The sequence below is a fragment of the Leptosomus discolor genome, chromosome 8 (genome assembly GCF_034619465.1).
Source record: "Leptosomus discolor isolate bLepDis1 chromosome 8, bLepDis1.hap2, whole genome shotgun sequence".
NCBI lineage: Eukaryota > Metazoa > Chordata > Aves > Leptosomiformes > Leptosomidae > Leptosomus > Leptosomus discolor.
The window spans coordinates 57,750,525-57,772,902 of record NC_141398.1 but is presented as its reverse complement, the minus strand read 5'-3'; the positions used below and the strand labels follow the sequence as shown (position 1 = coordinate 57,772,902).

Genomic DNA, 22,378 nt, shown 5'->3' with positions numbered 1-22,378 from the left:
GAAAAAGAAAAGTTCAATTTCTAGCTACTCTTTATTGACAAACAAACAAGTCTGTCCACGTCTTGTTATGAAGCATTGCTAAAAAATGTTTTATTTTGGTTTTCAAACAGAAAAAGTTGTACTTGGCTAATGGATACCCATTTAAAACTGCAGCATTGCTGTGTATAAAACAGTGCACATACAAATACTATGTTATTGGTGAACATTCTTACTTACTCATTCCTCTGTCTCTGAAAATATTAGCTTGGGAATCTGACATAAACAGAAGTTTTCTTTGACAGCCTGTTTCCTGTAGAGGTGAAGCAGAAGGACTAACCAGCCAACTTTTGAGGGCTTTCACTTTTGCTGAAAATGAAGTTATAAAGTTGTTAAGGGAATTTCCGAAACTTAATTCATTGCCTGTGGGATTCAAATGTTTTTTCAAAAAGTGTTTTTCATATGTTGTAATGCCTTTGAGTCATGCTTTCTCTCCCTTAAGGATATCTTAGCTTATGTTATGATCCTCAGTTCTCTGGGGCTATACTGCTCACAGAACTTTTTTGTTTGTTTTTCCCTTGCCCTTCCTTGGGAAGATCTAACATATTGTTCTAGAAATTTGTAACTAGGTAGTGCTCTGTTTCTGTGTTTGTTTCTTCACTGGTAGAGAGGGCTTGATTCCCTCCTCAATTCTTTGAAGGTTGAGAACCCAGAATCCCCTGTTCTTCTGGAGGTCAGGACAACTGGTGCTCCATTCTAATCTCTCTGACATCAGTCTGACCTATACGTTTTGCTTGGTTTAATGGGCATGCAATGACAGTAATGACAAAGCACATTGGATGTGAAAAGGGGGCAAGTACATCTTGCAGGACAGAACCGTGAGCACTATGTTTAGCTTCATTCAATAATAGTCTGATGCACTCCAGAGGACTTTGGGCTCACGACTGGAGTTTTTTGCTACAGGTGTCAGAGGGCACGCTACTTTCAGGACTATGTCCTCAAATTACACAATCAAATTTGTGCAGTTTCCTGCACTGATTTCCGAGCAAACAGATGCCAGCAGGCCTGGCTGGGGCCTCCTGGGACTGCGAAGAGACTAACCCCTGTACCCTCACTGCTCAGCTGCTTGAACTGCCAGCCGGCGGGCTTCCAGGAGCCCAAACTGCTGACCTCTTGAGACCACGGGGACAAACCTCTTTAGATGCCGCCTCTATCCTTGATGCCACCTGAACTCTGTCAGGGCCATGGGCTCACTGTGATGCCTGGCCTAGGACACACTCGCCTCAGGCCTCTCCCTCTGGTGCAGGTGGGCTGTGAGGGAAACAACGGTGGGTAGGGGAAAAATGGCAACGACAGGTGAGAAAGATAGGGGGGCCAACGGGTTGTACGGTGAGGGCTAGGGGAAAATGCACTCAGGGAGAGAAAGCTCTCAGAGATGAACCACCTTCAGTAACGCCCCGGGACGCAGCGGCCGCCGGGAGTCAGCCCAGTGCCCCGCTCGCTGCGCGCCACACTCAAGATGGCGGCCGCCAGCTCCCCAACCCGGCCACACTCTTCTCGCTTTCCATTGGCGAGCAGGGCTGGCAGTCTGCCACGCCAGCCAATCAGCCCGCCCGCTGCGGCCCCGAAGGCGGTGCTGCGGCCTGGCCCTGGTGGAGGGGTGTTCTGCGGCTGCGGTGAGGCGCGGAATGAGTCGCCTGGGCCCGTGTCTGAGAGCGCGGCCCCTCCTGCGTGGGCCCTGGGCGGCGTCGCGGGGGTTGCGGCGCCTCTCGGTGGCGACCGGCCTGCGCTGGGGCCCGGCGGGCTCCGGCAGCGCCTCTGTGGCGGGCATGGAGGAGCTGCTGAGTCGCTCCGTACCGCCGCTGCCGCCCTACGAGACCAAGGAGAAGGCGCCGCCTCCGGCCGAGCTGCGCAGCGCGGAGTTCGTGCGGTACTACCGCTCTCTAGAGGCCGGGCCGCCCAGGGCCGAGCTCCTCACCCGCCTGGCCCGCGACTTCGGCGTGGACCACGGTCGGGTGGCGGAGTTCAGCGCCAAGGTGCTGCAGGCCCGGGAGCAGCAGAGGGAGCTGGGGGCCCTGCTACAGGCCGAGGACCGGCTCCGCTACTACCTCAACCCCCAGTACCGGGGTCTCTTCCAGCACCTGGGCCGCCTTGAGGGCGGGCTGCGCTTCCTGGTGGAGCTGAGGGGCGACCTGGTGGAGGGGCTGGCGACCAAGGCAGTGGATGGGCCTCATATCAAGGTGAGGGCTGGGCAGGGGCTGGGTGACTTTGACAGGGAGTCGGGGGGGGGGGGAGGCCAGAGGGGATGTGGCTTGGGGCTTGCTACTCGTGGAGCCTTCATGTTGGGCTGGGAAGTGCCCTGTGAACCTGATTCACTGTTGGGGTCTCCATGGTGTGACACAAGCGAAGCCTCTTCCCGCAGGCAGCAGTGGGAGACGGCTTTGCCGACAAATCAGGAAGGGAGTGGCCCAGGGTGTGAAGCAGTGGGATTTCCAAAGTGAAGTGGAAGTGGGAGGCTGAGCTGTGGGCTGTGGAGGGCTGGAGGTAGGGCAGTGGATGAAATGCCGCACTGATGCAGCAAGACGTGATGCAGCTGTTGTTGGGGCTGCCAGGCTGCGTCAGGAACTCGCTGCAGGGCTGACGTGTAGTGGTGTGACTTCTGAGTCTGATATAGGGCCACAAGTGACATTGCAGCTAATGATGAAGAATATCAACAGGAGAAAGGAGTTGTCATGACTTAGCTCAGTGGCGTGTAGAAAATAGGTGAGGTGGAACATCCCCAGTGGCTACGTGGTGCAGCGAGGTGGCATGAGTAGGGGGGGAGGAATGATGTAGCAGATGACACTGGCACGAGGTGACAGGACTTCCCAGAAGGCAATGAAGAAAGACAGCAAGTTGGCCAGATGCACTGACCATAACTTGTTTGTCGATACTTAGATCCAAATTAAGTTTGACAAGAAAATGATGCTTTTGATGTCAGTGCTGTCAGTTAACCATGGTCATCCCATAACTGAAGTAGCAACAGCATTGGTAAGATTCCACCTCCAGTTGGATCACCTTAAGTAAAAACAGACTGAATTTGCAAAATTAGCAGGATAGAAATGTGTAAAACAGCTGAATGTATATGTGTCAAATAATACACTAAGTTTAGAAACATAGTAAACCCATTTGAAAGTAGGAAAATACTGTCTGCAAAACTAAAGCTTCAGTAAAAGGACTGTCATAAGCATTCTATTATGTCTTCTCAAAGTATTTTTTAAATGTTTTGATTCATTGTATGACTTGGCTTAGTTCTGCATATCTGTTCTTGTAGTATTTTTGCACTTGTTGATGAATTTTATTTTGCAGCTGTGATACAATCTAGAAATTAGAATTGGTGATAAATAGCACATAAGCCAGGAAAGATTCATCTAGAACTGATTTGCATTTATTTGTCCGTATTGGTAAGAATTTACACTGGCTAGTGTTTCTTTTCAGTGTGGAGTTTCATTTAGGTCATCCTCATCTGTTTTCCACAGCAACCAAGATCTAGAACTATGTGCTGTTCCAGTGTTCTGGGAAAGGTGTTGTCTTGCTTCTGAACTAAGCTTGCTCAGCCTTTAAAATCTATTTGCTCCTGTTGCAAGTAAGTGTCAGAATAACAATGAGCACCCAACCTGCTGGAAGTCTTGTTAGTCTCTGCATGGAGCTGATTACCAGCTGGTGTGAATGGTTTGTGATGAAATGGTGTGAGGACACATGCATCTATTTTGATACCTTAAGCTGTAGGTGTGAGATACTGTATTACCTGCTCTGAGGGTAAATGTGAAGAATAGAGAAAACTATATGGCAGAATATTCAGGCTATAATTTGGGTGTGGGAGGCTGTGAAAGGCTTTTTTTCTTTTCAGTGAAGAATTTGAGTCTCCAGTAGACACCTGTTGTCATGATTTTGGGATCCTGTAGTGGATTTCAAAATGGTTCTTTGCTGGTTTCCCTAACTGCAGGAAAGAGACAAAATAAGGTGTAGAGAAACTCTGGAACTTGGGATGGACGTTAACGTGTCAGGACTCATTGTTACATATGATGAATTATTGTCTGCCTGAATTTCTTAAAGTATTATTTTAAGAGAAGAAGATGCAAATTACCTGGTGACTGTTTCTCATTGGTTTCACTGTTCCTAAATCGTTAACAAAATAGATGATGCACTTCAAACTGGTGCAGTATTGTCTTGTTACTCCCTAGTATACACATCTTCATAATGCCCTCAGTTGTCTTTCATAAATCACCTCTTCAGTTGAATTGACGTTTAAAGTAAAGGAAGAAATGTGAATGCCTAACTTTGATTTTATGTACTGTGTGACATGTGCTTAGCTGCACTGCACTCCAGAATGTGTCTCGTTATTAGACTTGCGAAAGACTCTGAGCACTGAAGTCGCTGAACTATTTTAGCAGTGTCCATTAAATCAGAAGTCATAGTGCCCTAGCTGTCAGGATCCAATGTAAGGCAAATAGGGTTGAAAAAGCTGACAAGAAATTGAGAAGAATGGTGACTACCTTACTGGAAGAATTCCGTAGATCTTGAACATAAACCCTGAACAACGCATTGGAAATACTCAGGGTGATGGATTGTGCAAAGGGATGGAACATGCTGCGAGTAAGGTTTAGTTTATATTTAAGTTAGTTATTAGAAGGCAGAGTCATCACCTAGAGCAAGACAGAAAAATTACAGGTATCCTCAGTGACAAGTTATGACATAGTAAATGTCTTTCTGTGGATGCGTGAAAGATGATGAATACTCTTGACACAAGGTTCTTGATAATCAGATGGCAAAAATTGTGGTGGTAAACGGTGTTCTTGAAGCTACACAGCCTTTCTTTCCAGAGTCCACCAAGAATATGTACAGGACATGGTGAAGAGAAATTTTTCTTCATAATCTGTCCCAGAGGTGGATTTTCTTTTCTGTGAACTATATGAATCAATTATTACTGTCACAAGCCTCATGGATAATGTTAAGATGACCATTTCAAAAAAACCAGTACTGGCCTGTAGTATGTTGTTTGAAAAGTTAAATTACAGTGAAGCTGGGTCTAATTATTTTTTCATGATGCTGTTTGAATTCTTTCCTCTCTCTCTTAGGTTCTTTTCATGTGTCCTGTTCCTTCCTTCCACCAAAGGACATGCATATTTTCCACTGCCTTTATAAACAAGTTGATTTTGTGATGAGCTCTTGCAAGGCACAGAGTGAAATTTGCTGAAAACCTCTTTGTTGAGTGTAGTTCTTCCTCTTGCTGTTCATAACCCTCTCACCTGCAGTACTTCTGTTCCTCTTGAGATTTTTTATATTTTGCTTGCTTACTCAGTTTCAGCTTCTGAAATATGGACTCTGGGGAAAAATTCACAACATTATTATTTCAGGGAGCAAATCATTCAACTATTGCTTCTAAAATATTCCTCAGCTTTCCGTATGATTTAGAAAGTCAGTGGAAGGTTCAAGTTGCTAGCAGAAGAAAATGAAAAAGATAGCATTTTGGTAAAATTGGTTTATAAATAAACCTACTTCCATAATTAAGCAGTAGTTGGAGTGTATTTGTAATCTTGTTGTTCTTGTATTGGTCTGCTAGAAAAAAAGAAATACCATAATTGTTTTGGATATTTTTCCGCTTCATAGCAGCTGCCTCTAAACACAGTGAGGGTCTGAAGCTGGACTTTGAATTGAATTTTTTTTGTTGTTGTTGAAGCTTCCTCACAGATTTGAACACTGACCTTCGTATAATCAGGGAAAATGGTTTTAAATTTCAATAGAGGAATTGGAAATGGTGGAACAGGCTTTAAGGAAGAATATTTTGTGTATAGGCTGTACATGGCTTTTTGGGGAGGGGAAGTGTTTGTGGTGATAGATGTCCTACCTACACACATCCCCAGAAGGATGTATTTGTTTCAGCCAGTTGTACGGCCTTCAAAGAACTGTGGTCTCATTGATGAGGCTTCATCAATGGATTAGAATATCTCTTCACTCAGTGAAACAGTGGCTATATGGCTACTGAAACTTTTATTTATTGCTTTAAAGGTCTAAGAAGCCCTTAGTTAGAGAAACAAATGGAACTTCAAAGTTCTTCTATGAAAAAAAAGTGTTCGGCATTTGTCTATCAAAAGTCCTGTATAGCCATTTGGTTATTGTAGGTTTGATTTGAATTCTAACATACATAAAGACAAATGTGCAATAAGAATTTTATAACTTCTATGTATTTGTATCTGCACTGACAAAGAAATGTGGAAATAAAATTAAATGGATCATCTTCATGCTGGAGGAAAATTACAGAGTGTATTATATGGCCTGCTGGGATTTTGGTTTTGCCCAGACTGTCTAAAATAGTTCTTAGACAGTCCTTAGTTTTTACTTTGCATTTTGAAAGACCTATTAAAACAAGGATTACCCACTGCTGTGTTGTAAATATAAAATATTTTTCTACTTCCTCAAAACATCGCAGAAGCAGCTTGGACTGTTAGATATTGGTTGATGAAGCATTTCTATTTTGTGTTTGTTCGACAGATTACAGTAAAATAATATATACAAGTGATTAAGTCACTTGAAAATGGTTGTGCACGCTTTACTCATTGTCTAAATGAGCCCAAATGGGGGGGGAAGGAAATAATTTTTTTTTTTTTTTTAGGAATAAGACATCATACAATATAAAACACAAGAGCCAGGGAAATTTTCAGCACTACCATTACCAGTGCAGTAATTGCTATTAGCAATAACAAAGCAGAAAAACTGTCCCCTTTTATTTGTGTCACACTGTTGAATCCTGTTTTGCTGATGGGTTTATTTTTCAGTATCTCGCCAGGGGTATTCTGTATGTATATTTTGAAGCTACTTTGTAAAAAAACAAAGACACCTTTAAACACTTGCCAGTATCAGAGTGGATTGGTAAGTCCCTGTGCTCAGAGGAAGCAGATCGGCTTAAAAACGTCAGACATTCCGAAGCCATGGGAAAACTCATCTCTTGCGAGGCTGGCAGAATACTGCTCTTGTAGCCCTGTCAGATGTCTGACCAGCAACTAACAATAACCGAGCCATCTGTTTGGTACACATGGAGTGTTAGTTACTGCTGGTTCATATTATGTTTATCTGTAAATATCTGCATATGAATTTTCATTGTAAGGGGTATTTTATTTTTCAGTAGTTTGAGAAGGAAATCAAAATAGTTCCCTCAGCAGAGGGGCAGGTTTTTTTAATTAAAAAAAAAAATAGTTTTTCATAAGAGTTTTCCCATTGTTGCCCAATAAATAGGGACCTGATGTGAAGATTAAACAGCCTGTAATCTGCTGTCTTGTAGCAAGAACACGGAATGAAAAAAAAAAAATCACGATTTATTATACTCAGCTAATAGAAACTGAAGTATAGCTGGTAATTTTAAATACTAATCTGAGCATGTCTCGTGGCTTAAATTTAAAATTGGGATGTTGAATAATGAATGTGTGCTTATTTTCTTTTTAATGTTGGAGATGTGGTTTTATGACTAGAAAGGCTTCTGAAATGAAAATAAGAAATTACTTACCCCAAAATTTACAAAATAAGGGAACCTAACTTGAGACTCGCGTTGTTGGAGTCAAGCCTTTCAGAAACTTAGCATATGCTGTGATACTAAGCACAACTCAGAATTTTACTCAAGTGACTTGAATTAAACACAGCTTTGGATAGTATAAAGTGTTTTATGCCCTTTTGTGCTGAGAAGTTTTGTCAACATGTGCCGTTGCCGTTGAACTCGATGATCACTGTAGGCCCCTTCCAAGTGGAACTATTCTCTTTGGCCTGTCTGCTGCCCCAGTGTTTAATAAAGCATTATTATTTACGACTGACAAATTATTGGAATTGAGTTGTAACTCCCCATAAACAGTGTTCCTTTCTTCCAAAATCATTACTGAAAGCAATTGCGATGCTTTTATACAGCTGTGCCGTGGACCTAACGTAGCCCTACAGTGCGATCTGCGTTGTGAAAAGTAGCCTTCAGTCCCACTGGGCGTCGTTACGTCCCGTATGAGCGTGCTTGCTAAGCCTGTAGGTGCTTCAAAGAAGTAAAATGCATGACTCCTGTGTTTCCTACTTTCTGTGTAGTATAACTGGCTTTCTCCCAAGCCACTCGTTGCCATCTGAGCCATGTTGTTGCCAGTAGATGCAGAGCAGTGTGTTCAAAATAATGACTAGCAGGAGTGCAGCCATCAGCAGTTTTCCCTCCTAGCTGCTAGACTGCAGCTTGAAATGGTGCTCCAAAAGCAGATGGATGACAAGAGAGCCATAGGAATCTGTCAGTTTGACCCCAGATCTGACAACTCTAGCTTATTTTTCTGGTTTACAGTGTGCCCTTACAAAAGAAAACAAAACAAACAATCCTGAAATACCTGGAGACTTTCACTATACCAAGGGGTTTTGACCAAAATGATTTGTGGTCATTTTCTAAAAGCTTCAGGGCTGTGCAGAAACAAGGATTCACGAAGTACCTTAAAGCCAGAATAAACAAAACAATCAGAATATACTTGTTTAGGACACTTACACCACTACAGTTCAAGATGAAAAATCTATTGGAGAAAAAAAAAATAAAAAAAGCAGGAAGACAAATCTGTGTATGAAAGTATTTGAGCTAAAATTGAGCTTTTCCCAATAAAACTTGCTGATGCAAACCTTGTTGACGTTGCAGACCGGTACCTGCTCAGTTATTCTGCCCAGGAGTTGCACCTCCTGCGTGACTTAGCCATGCCAGACAGAGCCCTTTTTTGTAGATGCTGTTATGCAGTTCTGGGCTCTTTCTGGTCCAGCTTGTTTTACGTGCTGCTTTCTTCTTAATCCACTAGCCCAGAAGCGTCAACAAAAACGATTTTGCCAGTATAGGTTACAGCTACTCTAAATGCTGTTGAGTGACGCGTTGTTAGAGTGTGTCAAGTGTTGAGGTGCCCTTAGCCAACAGTAACTACGCATTTTTCACAGTAGTGTCATCTTATAGAAATAACCTGCTCTTTTGAGTAGTAAGGCAGTGCAGGTGTAACATACGTATCCGGTAAGCCCCCCCCAGTCACTCAGGCTTGCTAAAAATGTGCAATTTTAAATTGGCGAGTTGCTTTCTTATATTAATGAGGTAGTACTGATAGTCTTCCTAAGGCATCGACTGCTGAATGCTTAGGAGAGATTCAGATGTAGAACATTACGGTGAAATTCAAGTCCTTGTTTTCATCAAATTTCCCGTGATTTTTTTTATAGTATGTAAATCTGAGCACCTGTGCAACTGCAGCCTTATTGCCAAGACTGCTCAAATACTTCTATTTATTGTCTGCTTCTCATCTACGTTGTTTTGCATTCTCTTCCATTTCCCTGTCTGCATTTTGCTATAGATGGTGTCTTTAACCATTTTCATTGTTTTAGCCCTGTGTGAGGAAGGCTGAACTCTTATGTGGTTAATTTTCTCAAACCAATGCATTAATTTCCTTGAACTTCTTAGTGTTGTAGTTGGAAATAATCAAGGTTATCCTCACTCACATTCATGTTCTACCTAGCTTATTTAGCAGATAAATTCATCTTTCTTCTGTTTGCAGGAAATGAGTGGAGTTCTAAAGAACATGCTTTCAGAGTGGTTCTCAACAGGATTCCTAAACTTGGAACGGGTCACTTGGCAGTCACCTTGTGAAGTACTCCAGAAAATTAGTGAGTAAGTGCTAAAAGTTGCTAAGGCTCGTCGCTGAAGAGGTGGTGAAATGCTTGTGACTGCACAGATCCACTATTTTCAAGATACTGCTTTTCAATACTGAGCCATAGGCAAAGTATAGGTAAGGAATAGTTGCATTTAACACCCTAAAGAGCACACTTTAAAAACTGAATTAAATAAGTGGTAGAGGGGATCATTTGTCCCACAATTTGATCCTTTAGCTCACACTCTGCACTTGTAGACCGCTGTCTTTTCTCCCAGCCTTCTCAGTTACTTTTCCTACAAACCCAGAGTCTTGCAGCACTGCCTTCTTGCGTCCCTGCCTCCTGCAGGTGTGGCTGCTGCTGCTGCCTCCATCACCGCTGCCACCCCCTTCTCCCCTCAGGCTACACCAGCAGTGTAGGTGGAGAATTGATATTTAAGTCTGATGCAGCATGGGGTGCCCAACTCTCAGGAGAATGTTGTACTTCTAATGTAGTGAGACTCCCCTTCCTGGCTGGAACTGGTGAGATGCAAAGAATCACTTGTAGACTGTGTGTGAAGAGAGTACCTTGGGTTTTATAAACATTGTTTAAAATCTACAACATTTATTTCTGAATTTCTGTCAAATATTCAAAGTTGCAGTGATGAAGTTGAAGATGACTGAATCAAAGTTGTGTTGTGTGGCATTTTGGCATATAAAAAGCCTGAAGAAAAAGGAATATCTAAAGAGTTTTGAAAGTAGATGACTTAAATGTTGATGAGGCAAAGAAAAGAGATCTTACGCGAGCTAAATTTTCCAAATAAAAATAATTAGTAATATTTTACTTAATCTTCAAGGTATTTTGGCAAACACACTAGACTTTCAATATGTAATAAAGGAAAGAGTATTTCGAATGATTGGTCGAAGACAGGGCTGTGGGAGTGCTAACAGACTGCTTTGTACCTCGGGAAACCCGATTCCTTGGAGGTGTGTTCAGACCCATGCAGTGACTTAATCATCTCAGTCAGATACCCTACACTAAACAGAAAGTGCACGTGAAATCTCAGATATGTAATAAACGTATCCCAAAGAAGACTAAAGAGAGTGGGTATGCAGTATGCCTTTGCAGTCTTTGTCACAGTTTGCTGGTGAATTTTACTTCTTTCACTTCCAGCCTCATTCTCCTTTTTTTGATTGGAAAGTTTTGTCACTGACATTAATGGGAAAAGCACTGAGCTTGTAGCGTTGGCAGGTGACCTCTATTTTTAAATTTAAAAAAATGTAATTTTACTCTTTCTTTTTTATTTTCTCATTGAGTTCTGAAGCTGTGCATCCTGTTAGAAACTGGGTTGATATGAAGCGTCGAGTTGGGTCGTATAGAAGATGCTACTTTTTTTCTCACTGTGCAATCCCAGGAGAACCTTTGATCGTCTTACACGTCGCACTAACCAGTGATATCTCCAGCAGCATCCAGGTACAGTCACCGATGCATTTAGTACACAGCAAAATGCTCAAATTGCAATGTACTTCTTTTGAAATCTGTAATTCCTTATAATTTGGGAATGTTTGGGTTTGTTTCCTTTTTTTTAAGAGATAAGAGAATTGGCATTTAAAAATTACGGGGATATTCTGTATATTTCCTGTATTATGTAAGTTGAAATTTTGTGGTTTTGCCTAAGTGCAAGAAGAATAAGAAGAGGTAAGAAATATATAAGAAAAGATAGCAAATGAGATTAAAACTTCAAAGTGGATGTGATTACTTCTGAAAATTTTCAACCACGTTACAATTATTTCCTGCACTGGCTAATGGATAAGCAGCTTTTCTTTCTATTTTTTGATTAGATTTTTGTTGTTTCTCAGAGAGGGGTAATGAATAAAACGGGAAAACTCTTAACAAATTTGAAAGTTATAAAAAAGGCCCCATAATGACGATAATAACTACTACTAACTTTTTTTTTTTAATTCTTATTTTCCCAGGCCATAGTGAAAGAAGTGCCGCCTTTAGAAGCAGAAGATACAGACAAAATTACGACAGCAATTTTCTACTCAATCAGTTTGACTCAGCAGGGACTGCAAGGTGTGGAGCTTGGGACTTACCTCATCAAGCGGGTTGTAAAAGAGCTGCAGGTAGGGGAAGCAGCGTGTACCTAAGGTGCTGTTTGGCCAGTGTGCTCCACTTTTATTGCTGCTTTAGTTTCCATTTCGTGTCATTGCTGAAGGCAAGGAGCTGCTAGGTCCTGCCCTACACTTGTAGCTTCTTACCAGATCAGCCTTTGGAGATGCGTAAGGGGTTGGAAGAGCATTTTCTGCTATTGGTTAGTGTCTGCCAGATGTACGTTCTGTTACACAGTTGACACGTGCTGTGTGAATGACTTGTGTTTGCCTAATCAGGTGCGTAGGTTGCCTAAAAGTCAAATTGGTACATTTCTATTGATGGTAGCTTTAATATAGCTGTATTTTGCATTTGTATTTGTATTCGCTGCCTTCCAGGCCCCTGATCAACATTTTCCCTCTTCAATGTACCTGACTGTTCCTTTTTCAAAATCTTACGGCTGCTCCAGTAAAAATAATACTTCTGTGTGTTAATTAACTCATTTTGTTGTTTGTTACATTGAATTCCCACCGGTGATGTATGCAGTTTGCTTGCTTGCCTGAATATGTCCGTTGAAAGAAAAAGGAGATTTCTTTGCCCAGGCATTTCTGCAATATAGTAAAGAAGATGTCTTTAACATTTGAAAGTCACAGGAATCAGTTACTTTATGCAAGTCAGTTCTATGAATTTATGTAATATCATTGCATGCTGTGGGATTATTGTTAATAGTTTTAGGGCTTCTTGTAGAACCTTCTTCCAAGTAACTGGAGAAAGAAATGAGAATTAATTTATATAGAGAGTGATGTGAAAGAGGCAGTCACATTTCTGTGTTGAGTACATGATTTTATTTAATAGTGTTTGCTACTTAAATTATTAACAAAGCTACCACTTAAAAGTAATGATCACTACTTGTGTTTATATTCATTGTTCCAACATCTGGATTAGCAATGATGTCTGGAAAATTGTCTGATTTAGAACTTCAGCTCTACTTACAAAAATAACTTAAAGTTGGATGCACCGGATTTCTACTACAACAAAATGATTGATTAGTCAACTACTGAATCATAGCTGGCTGCTGAAGATTTTTTATCTTATTTTATTTTATTTCTAATGGATATTTTGGCTGAATTTGGTTGCTTCTTGCTTTCGGAATGGCTTTTAGATTAATTGTCTAAAGTGCTGCAGTAGTCCAGGTATAATTAGGCCTTGCCATCTGTCTGTTCTTGACTGAGGGGAAATTGGAATAAATTCATGCAGTTACCTGCTTTCACATCTGAAAAATAATTTCTGGATAATGGAGTTGCTCTCATAAAATAACCCTATTGACAACGTATTTGTCCATCACTAATTGCTTGCAACACTAGAAAGGTTATGCGTGAGTTATAAAGGAAAATACACACACCGTACTTCGATAACCTACGTGCAAATCCTAAAATTTGATGTGTCCAATAGAAGAATCTGTTTCTTATTTATACTTGTGACAAAGTTCCTACCTTTCAGTGTGTAAAATTCAGCCCTTCTTCAGTGTTCATCAAACACACAATGAATGGGAGATGCTTCGGCTGAGATGCCTTTAAATACATTCTAATCACAAAATCGTTGCCTCAAGCAAAATGACTTCTTAACTATTGAAAGCTGAGTGCTTTCCATGCGATGCCAAAGATGGAGGTCTTTCGCCCTACTTAAATTTCGTATGCTGCTTTAAGATGTTGTGAAAAATGTGCTGTTTTTAGTAGGGGTTTATCTGGCAAATTGGACATGGACTTAGTTGAAGTAAAACTTGGATATTTATATTTATTCTATGTCTGCATGTTAAAGGTACAACAACCTCCATGTGTTGCCTCTACACTGTTCCTTTTCTTGGTGATAAACCTTGTTGGGGCACCACTGTAGGGCTAAAAAAGATACGAAGGATAATCCAGAAGTGTTTATCCATGACGGATGTGGTTCTCTAATAGTTTTTCTTTCACTCTGTGATGATGATGTTAATGTTTTTTCTTTTCTTCCCACTGTCCTCCCACTCCTCCAAGCGTTCTTCTTCTTCATTCGAGTATCGTTTTTGAATTTCTTGTCTTGAATTCTGCAAGAACCATCTCCCATTATATGTTTTACATCTGTGAAGTGGCCCTATCATACTGTTGTGATCAGAATTATTTGATGCACTTCTATAATGCCTGCTCATTCAGCTTTTGTTGGAAATGTTGTGACTCCCACCTCAGTGGACTTCACCTTTCAGTGGAGAGAAGCCCTGTGTATTCAAAATACTTGCATTGGGAAATGCCTACAAAGTTAGATTGTTCAGGGCAAAGGCAGGGTGTATGATGAGTAATACTCTGGGCAGCCTGTTTTACCTGTCTCCCAAAATTCTGGAAGTCCTACTTCAGTGCATTAATTGCACACATGTGCTCTCTTTTCTCTGGTCAGGTGTAAGCAAAGGGCTTTCCAAGGTTGTCTGTGTTCAGGTTGGACATAATTCTTTGGAGCAGCATTATAGTCACTTACTTTAAAAGGGACAAATGGCATAGCAGTAGTGCAGAGTTGACTTGGTGACAGCAGCTGAAACAATACCGCCTCAGTAAAAAATCTTAGGTCAAAAATTACATCTCATTAAGCAAGCGTCCAGCAGCCTTTGTAAAAACAGATAGTTGAGGTCTCTGATAGGAAGAGGATTTTTTTATATAACCTTTGCGTGGCTTTGCAATAAACAAATCTTTATTTAAAGTGCTGCTAAATCACCAAGTGTTTCGGGTAATATAAGTTGAGACTCTCTTTAATTTAACTGTTAATAAAATGCTTTGGGAAGAGGAGGCCATTTGAAGGGGTTGAGGATTTTGCTTTTCATTATATTTGAGTCGTTGGTGATGAATACACTTTTGTAACTTGCCATTTGTTTGAGTTAACTTTTGTGGACATGGACATCTGTTTGATCTGCGGAATGTTATTTGATTTGTATTTTCCCAAGGCACTGCAAACTCCTAAAACTTTTTTTTTTCCTCTAGTAAAATCCTTTATCTGACTTTGCCTTAACTTAACCTGCTCTGGCATTTCTACTTGTAAGTGCCACTGTAACCTCAAAACTGAATTCTCAGCTGTCACTCTTCATAAGGAAAACTCCAAACTGGACCTTTTGTGAATGTCTATCATTAGATCAGAAAAAGACATGCACTCAGTTAGAAATATGCTAATAGCCACTCTTTTTTTTCCACCATTGAAGACTTTATTTGTAAGATTTTAAAAAACTGCTGAAACATTGATCTAACAGGTATCTACACTGTCATGTCTATAAATTCAGTTAGCACCAGATTCCTTAAAAATTTCATTAATGAACAATTAAGATAGAGCTTTTTTTTTTTTTTAAAGTTTCTTGTTAATTTGCCTGAACCACTGACCATGAACATGTGTAGGGCATCACTTCGCACCTTCAAAAAACATCAAGTAGAGATTCCCTCATGAAAGTATTTCTTGCCAATGGGTTTTTATTAGAGCTGTTAGGAAAACTGCAGCAATAGAGGTTCTGGTGAAGATTACAACCCTCAGTGTTAAGCACTGTTAGTTTGAGGCACGGCATAGAAGTTAATGGCCCCTGCTTTGGAGTCTTTCACTAATTTAAGCAGATGGGGGATGTATGAAGTTGAGTCACGGAAATGGGTCCTCAGTTCCATCTCTTTATGTGTGCACAGTTAGCGGTTTGACTCCTTTATCTTCACCTGGGTGTTATGGTTTGGCATTTGCCACAGGTACTGTAACATGATTGGGAAGGGGGAGGGATATAATGGAGATCAGAATGGGACCTTGGGATGTGGCTTGTGTCGCTTGCAAAGGGCATCCTGGGAGAAAGTGTGCTGCTTTAAATGGGAGGTTTTTCTTTTTATGTTAGTTACTTGACAAAAGTTTGCTACACAAATAACACAGAAGGGTTTTTTAAATGGGCTTCTGTTGTTATCTGAGCACCTCCTGTTTAGATTATTTTGGGTAAGCAGTGGGATGAATTCATTAGTCCACTGATACCACTTCAGTCCCAGTTCTTCCCGTACAAATCTGAGAATAGGCCACCTGTGTGTTCTGTGTGGTGTCTTGGTTAAATTAATGTATTTAAAGCAGGGACCAGACAACAGAAATAATCTCTTGTATTTCTTAAATTTAAGCTTGTATTGTTCCCAGAAATGGATTGGATTTTGAAACAATTTCAGACAACTGGTAAGAAAACAAACAAACCCCAAATTGAGTGCTGGAGAACAAGCAGGCAGATGCATTTCTAGCAAGCTGATCGGTGCTGGTGAATGCATCGCCAGATAGATTTCTCATTAGACAGACATTTAATTCAGAATGTGTTTATAGCCACTCTAAATGGTCTGTAGCTCCGCAGAAGGTACATCATAGCAATTCAGTCTGCAGATGACAGACACAGATAACTGTGGTGAAGCCTTTGAGAAAACTGCTTAGAGTTTTATAGCCTGTGGCATTTGGGGGAGAAAACTGATAGCTACTCTGTGACTCAATAGAATGCTTAACAATTGGTGGCAGATTTTAGCTTTCTGGTTGGGCTGTTGATAATTGCTACCTTAATTTGATCTAGGTGACCTGGGGAGATCATAATTTCCAAAACAGGCTTTGCTTTCATTGATGAAAAATGTGACCTTGGACTACAGCTTTCAGAGTGCGAGACAGCTTCAGATGAGATATGGATAGCAGGAGAAATCTGCGCTCTTCTGCAATAAAAAAACCCCAGAACTGAAAGACAACCCAAACCAGAAATCTACCCCAAAACAAAATGAGCAGCTGTTTCTTAATGGTGTGTGGGTTTCTGACAAGAAAATAAACATTAATGGATCTCCACCAATAGCCTTAGAAACTAGCACATCAATTTAGCAACAACATAAATGTACACACTTCACTGCGTCTATTTATTTTTCTACAAGAAATGGCCGCCTCAGATAAGCTCCTAAACTCCAGCATTTATCAGATATGTAGTAGTCTGTACTGTAGCTTCAAAATGAGGTCACTTTCCCATGTCTTATCTGTCCTAAGAAGTAGAAAATATGCACAATTTCCCTTTTTGTATTTATTAATAGAGTAGGAGTTACTAACTTCCTGATACACGTTTTGGGTTGGGCTTGGTGAACAGGTCACTCCTGAAAGTGAATGATAAACAAGGAGCAGTCGACATCACAGGAAGCAAAATGTCAGTTACTTAATTAGGAACTTTGCAGTGGTTCTTATTAATGCAGAAATACGGGAAGAAATCATCCTTACTTTTCTCTCATGGTGGATGGTGTGTAGGTACCCTCTCAGCTTTGCAAGCTGGGAGATGAGGCTGGGGTTGTTACCCTGTGGGAAGCACTGGCCATGGCTCAGCTCCTGTTTGTAGCTCTGTTCCGTAACAAGACAGTGTTTTCCAACGCTGCGCTTTCTTAGCAGAGGTGGTGCAGAAGACTCCCAGACCGGACTTTGTGGTAAACAGCGTTTTCTCTTGGTCCAACCAGTTTTTCCTTTCACCTGAAAGAACAGTTTTCTGCTTCAAAATTTCAACATTACTTCTTTCCCTCTCCGGTTTCAACCCAAATATCTGTGAAGAATTAATGAGAGAGACCTAAGCAATTCTCAAAGGCACGATCTTTTGTAGGATGAGTAATACAGTTAGAAAAAAAGGAAAATCTTTAAGGAATGTAATCCCATTTTTGGGTCAAAAAGAAACACATCCTGTATTCCTTGAATCCCTACCTAGAGGAAAAATAGCCACTAACAACCTTTTTCTTTTTTCTCTCTCTTTTTTTTTTTTTTTTTTCCTTCTTTTTCACCCCCACTGCACAATAACAACACCTGTGCTCCCTCTAGCAGCACATCCAGGATTTCTCATTGATAGGTCATTAATTTGAACTTTACTGATTTATCCCTATCTCTTGTGTGCTCTGTGTTATGAACTAGAGAGGAACTTCAAAGCACCACAGGAAGAATGAAACCCCATTTTGAAATCCAGTCTCTTTTGGGGGATCTTGCTGCATCTTAAGGATGCTGAAATGAAAAGGGTACCTCTCATTGCAGATTACAGCTTTGTGTTTCTTCATCTTAAGGGTCATTTGCAGGCCCAGCACACCCTAGACAGTTGCTGAGTTGTCATCCATCATTATTGTGTGGACAGGCAGAAGGATACTGGGTCATTGAATCTTCAGAAGGGAGTTGTGTTCTTCTGGGCAGAAACTCATCCAGCCGCAGTAAGAGCTACACGCCAAAGGTGAGATGACTCGACAGCAGCTGAGCTACAGCCGGTCACGGCGGAGTTGCCACTGGTCAGCTTTCCGTGCGCTGCTGAAGTGAAGGTAGCAAGAGAGGCTGCTCGTTGCCATCCTGACAAACTTCAAAGCTATCAGCTGCTTCTCCAGGATCAAATGCCTTGAAGTATTTTTCCAGTGGCCTTTAAAAATTCACTTCTGTGGCATTTTTCTCCCTCCTCCTTCTCCAAGAGATCCGTGGTTTGGTGCTAATAGTGTTGTCTTTGGTGGGAGCTGGTGTTGAATCAAGGGAAATGTAGCTGACAAGGGGTGTCTGAGCATAACTCTGCTCTTCCATACTGGTTAAGGTCCCACTGCCTTAAAGAGAAGTGGATTCCAGATGTGATGATTAGGTATACTCCTTGATTGAGCAACATTGCAAGGAGGTGGATGAAAGGTGACCAAAGGAAGATGTAGTGAGTGCGTTTGTTTCTGTATTCAGATTTTATAAAGTTATTTTGAACTGATTTGTGGATAAATAATCTTTATATCTGTGGGGAAGTATTTAGCGTGGGGAAGGGAAAGGTTTTTGAAGTCTAGAGAGTTGCTTTGTTCTGTTCTCATTTTTGCACTTTTTCTGCCCCCAGATTTTTTTTTTTTTTTTTTTAAATTTACTGTGGTCATTACGCTCTTTTTCAAAAGCAGAGGGGAAACTTTTCTAAAAAGGCTGAACTGTCTACTCCAAGAAGCATTCTTTTAATTAAAACACATTTTGTATAGCCGTGCCTTTTGTAGCTGAGGTCCACAATAAGAGCACAACCCTAACAGACTGTTTTGGTTTATAAATGCTGTATCCTCTAAAATTATACAAAGTGGTGCTAAGGTATCAGCAGAAATTGCCTTCCACAGACATGTCTTTCCATAGATTTACAAAGAATATTTTTTTCTTTTATGAAATGCATGTGCGAAGAAACCTAATAGTTGTATTTCACAGATCTTGTTTCAGACACGCTTCAGAATTACTCGTAAAAATAAAATATCATCGTGTCCTTTAGTGGAGACTTGGAAAAGTCACAGGAGATCAACCCTTTACTAGTGTTGCGCTGTCTGACCGTTGCGCTGTCTGACCGTGCTGGCTGTAGCAGTGGAGAGTACAACACAGTCAAGGTCTCCCTGGTGCTCTGATTACAAAAATGGTTGTTTTGCTCAATAAGATACCAAAATGAGTGTTTTTCTAAAATAATTTACCTTTTTCTTTATCCAATTCTCTAAGGAAATGAAACGGGGCCTTTCTTTGTAACTTGGTCTGCCTTTCTTGTTCCTGCCTGGCCCAAAAGAAGAATTCTTTGGCTTATGTATCTGTGCAATAGTTGAAGAACTTCAGATAAGGGAGCAAGTGAGGTTATCCAGTTTGTGCAGTGTCACCGAACTGAAGGGGAGGTAGATTTGAGCTGGCTGGTGTATTGTGCCGGAATCCAGCAGAACAGCGGGAAGCTATTTGGGAAGCTCCGTGTGGGAAGGAAAAAATGTTGTAAATAACCAGCTGAATATTATTGCAGTTATGGAAGTTATTAGAAATGGTGCTTGGCTCCAGGCCGGCAGGGAGGTCTGCCAGGCTTCTGCGTCCTCACGGAACAGAATGCAAGTGGCAGCACCGCGCAGAGCGCGGCGGTACCCGGGGATGCGAGAGCGCAGGTGCCGCTCAGCCAGCCCAGCAGCACGCCTTCCCCTCACAGTCACTACTGAAGGTGGCATCTGAGCGGTGATGACTTTTTAATGGTTGTCTCAGTAATACTCAAAGTAGGAAGAATGCATTTTGTAGTCGTTTAAAGACAATTTTCTGTGGACATTAAGATGCTTCTGTAATGTTGATAAATGTCTTGGTTCTTACTGCTTCTTCCTGTATGAACAGTAATTAAAGCAACGCTGTGGTTGTTTCAGTTCAGCTCGGTCTTCCCTCTGTTCCTTGCCCCCCTACTCCTTCAGCAGGGTTGGCTGATGTAATTTTGTTAATTCCAAGTGACAGTGAGTTTAACAACCTTCTCCATTCTTCACGTTGGTGTGCCTCAAAACTAACACACGGTTTTCCTTATGTATGTTTTGCTTTGAGTGATTACATAGTTGACAGTTTTATTCATAGATTAGTAGGAGTAAAGAAGTTATTTTATTTTGTTAAAACAGGTATTAAACTCTGTGATTACTTTTTTTTTCCCTGCAAGTAAGTATTTCTTATCATGCTATTTTATCAATGTAGTTTCTAGTTTGGGAATAGCATGAGAAGTAGCTGAGCTGTATAAAGAACCTCTTTCAAAACTTCAGCAAACGCTTCTTTCCATTAAAATCTAGCAATCATACCTCTCCTGGTTTTACAATAGACTTGATTGAAAAAAAGGATGGTTACATATGAAAAATAAATGGTATTTAAAGGGTTTTGAAAACTTTTGTGTTTATTTTAAAAAAAAAATTAATCCTCAGAATAACTTCCTTATGGCATGCGATTGTATTTGTGTATTTCTGCCTGTACGGTGTTAGCAGAACGTTGTGTTGGTAAGTGCTGTGTGAGTACTGTTACATAGATTGTGTGTGTGGATTCTAATTCAGTCAGTGTTGCAATTTTCTTCATGCTCCAAGTGCTTTCTAGTCACTAACCCATTGCTGGCAGGGTGGTGTTTGGTTTTTTTTTTTTTTGTGTCTATGTGTATCAGTGAATTCTGCGAATCCCTGGTCTTTGCTTGACATCAGGTAAAGGGTATCAGCTGTTCTTTCACTCAAACTCATTGTCAATCATGACAAAACTCATGAATTTTTTTTTCCTGTCCTTTTGTCTGCAGAAAGAGCTTCCTCAGATAACTGCTTTTTCTACTCTTTCACCTATCCCGGGATTCACAAAATGGCTTGTTGGTGTCCTCTCCTCACAAACAAAAGAACTGGAAAGAAATGAACTTTTTACAGAATCAGAATGGCGAGAAATCTCCGAGATCACAGGAGACTCTACTACTGAAACACTAAAGAAACTCTTAAATAACAATGAGTGGGTGAGGTCAGAAAAATTAGTTAAAGTGCTTCATTCTCCGTTTATGAGACTCTGTGCCTGGTACTTGTATGGAGAGAAGCACCGTGGTTATGCTCTTAATCCAGTGGCAAATTTTCATCTTCAGAATGGCTCCGTGCTGTGGCGGATAAACTGGATGGCGGACACAAGCCCTCGGGGCATCGCTGCTTCTTGTGGCATGATGGTGAACTACCGCTACTTCTTGGAGGATACAGCCAGTAATAGCGCAGTGTACCTGGGGACTAAACAAATTAAGGCCTCAGAGCAGGTTCTTTCCTTGGTGTCTCAATTCCAGCAAAACAGTAAGCTTTAATTAAATATTATGAAAACTAAGAACAAGTGTTCCTCACCTACAAAGAGCTTTAATATTTTGCAGTGTCTATATTTAAATGAGAATGTCCTTGTAAAATGAATTTACTCAGTACAGTACAGGGCAAAATGATCTGGATTATCAGTTGTCTCACTTACATTGCCATGTATTCAAACCTGATGGGCCATGATTGAGTCATTGCAAGTTCTAGACATCTGTTATGTGCAAACAGGGTATTAAAAGGTGAGTAAAATGCTCTCAATCAGTAACAACTCAGTGCTAACTTGAATGGGAAATACTTGAACTGTACCATTATTCTGTTGGTAATAAACTTGTATAAGGAAGTGCACTTCTTGGTCATAATACTATAGGTAGCTCAGTACCAAAGTACCTGGAAAGAAGGACTGAAAGAAAGTAAATTTTTCATCAAATACATTAGCAAAACAGTAATCTAGAATTTTATTTCAATAGTATCTCTCTTTTTCACCCTCAAAAACCCGTGTAAAATCTCTTGGTAAAACCCACTGAAAGTCTCACTGAATCCTTGCTTTGCTGGAGCATGGAAAAGCCTTGCATTAATGTTGTTGAAAAACCAGGATCTCTCAGTGTAGCAGGCATGTAGTATTTTATTTGCACTTTATCTGCTAAAATGCAATGAGAAAGAAGGAAGTGTTCAAATAGGAGAGGGGAATAAGAGGCTGGTACTTAGGGATCAGTTGTGAAGTTTCCAAATGTGTGTATTATACTTTGGCTCTTGTAATTTTTTAAGCTGATAAAAAGCTTTTTTAATAAAGAGGTAGATGTGATCTGTAAACCAATAAAATAAACTTTCTCAATAAATCACGTGTTGTGTATTTCAGCCTATACCTTCCTTCACTTAACAGCCCCCCTTGATAACAGTATCACCACAGCAGAAAGACCATCTTAACAGAATTTCATGCTGTTTTGAAATTACCAGTTTATTCCATTTCTGGTCAAATTCCAGTCCTGTTTTCAAGAAAAGAATCGTACAGAGGAATTGCAAGTGACAGAGTTCCTGCTTGTGTATGAAAACAGAAGTGAAGAAAGCTGTAAGTGTCCAATTAGCCTTTCTTTTAGAAT

The 22,378-nt window shown here is 40.8% G+C and overlaps 1 protein-coding gene across 1 annotated transcript; it reads left to right on the top strand.

The window, feature by feature from the left end:
- Window positions 1–1,664: 1,664 nt before the first annotated feature.
- On the top strand, window positions 1,665–22,081 carry MLYCD (malonyl-CoA decarboxylase). Its single transcript, XM_086469128.1, has 5 exons — window positions 1,665–2,216; window positions 9,543–9,655; window positions 10,932–11,088; window positions 11,592–11,741; window positions 20,747–22,081. The coding sequence occupies exons 1-5, from the start codon at window positions 1,665–1,667 to the stop codon at window positions 21,278–21,280; spliced, it is 1,506 nt and encodes a 501-aa protein (XP_086325254.1). The 3' UTR covers window positions 21,281–22,081.
- The last annotated feature ends 297 nt before the right edge of the window (window positions 22,082–22,378 follow it).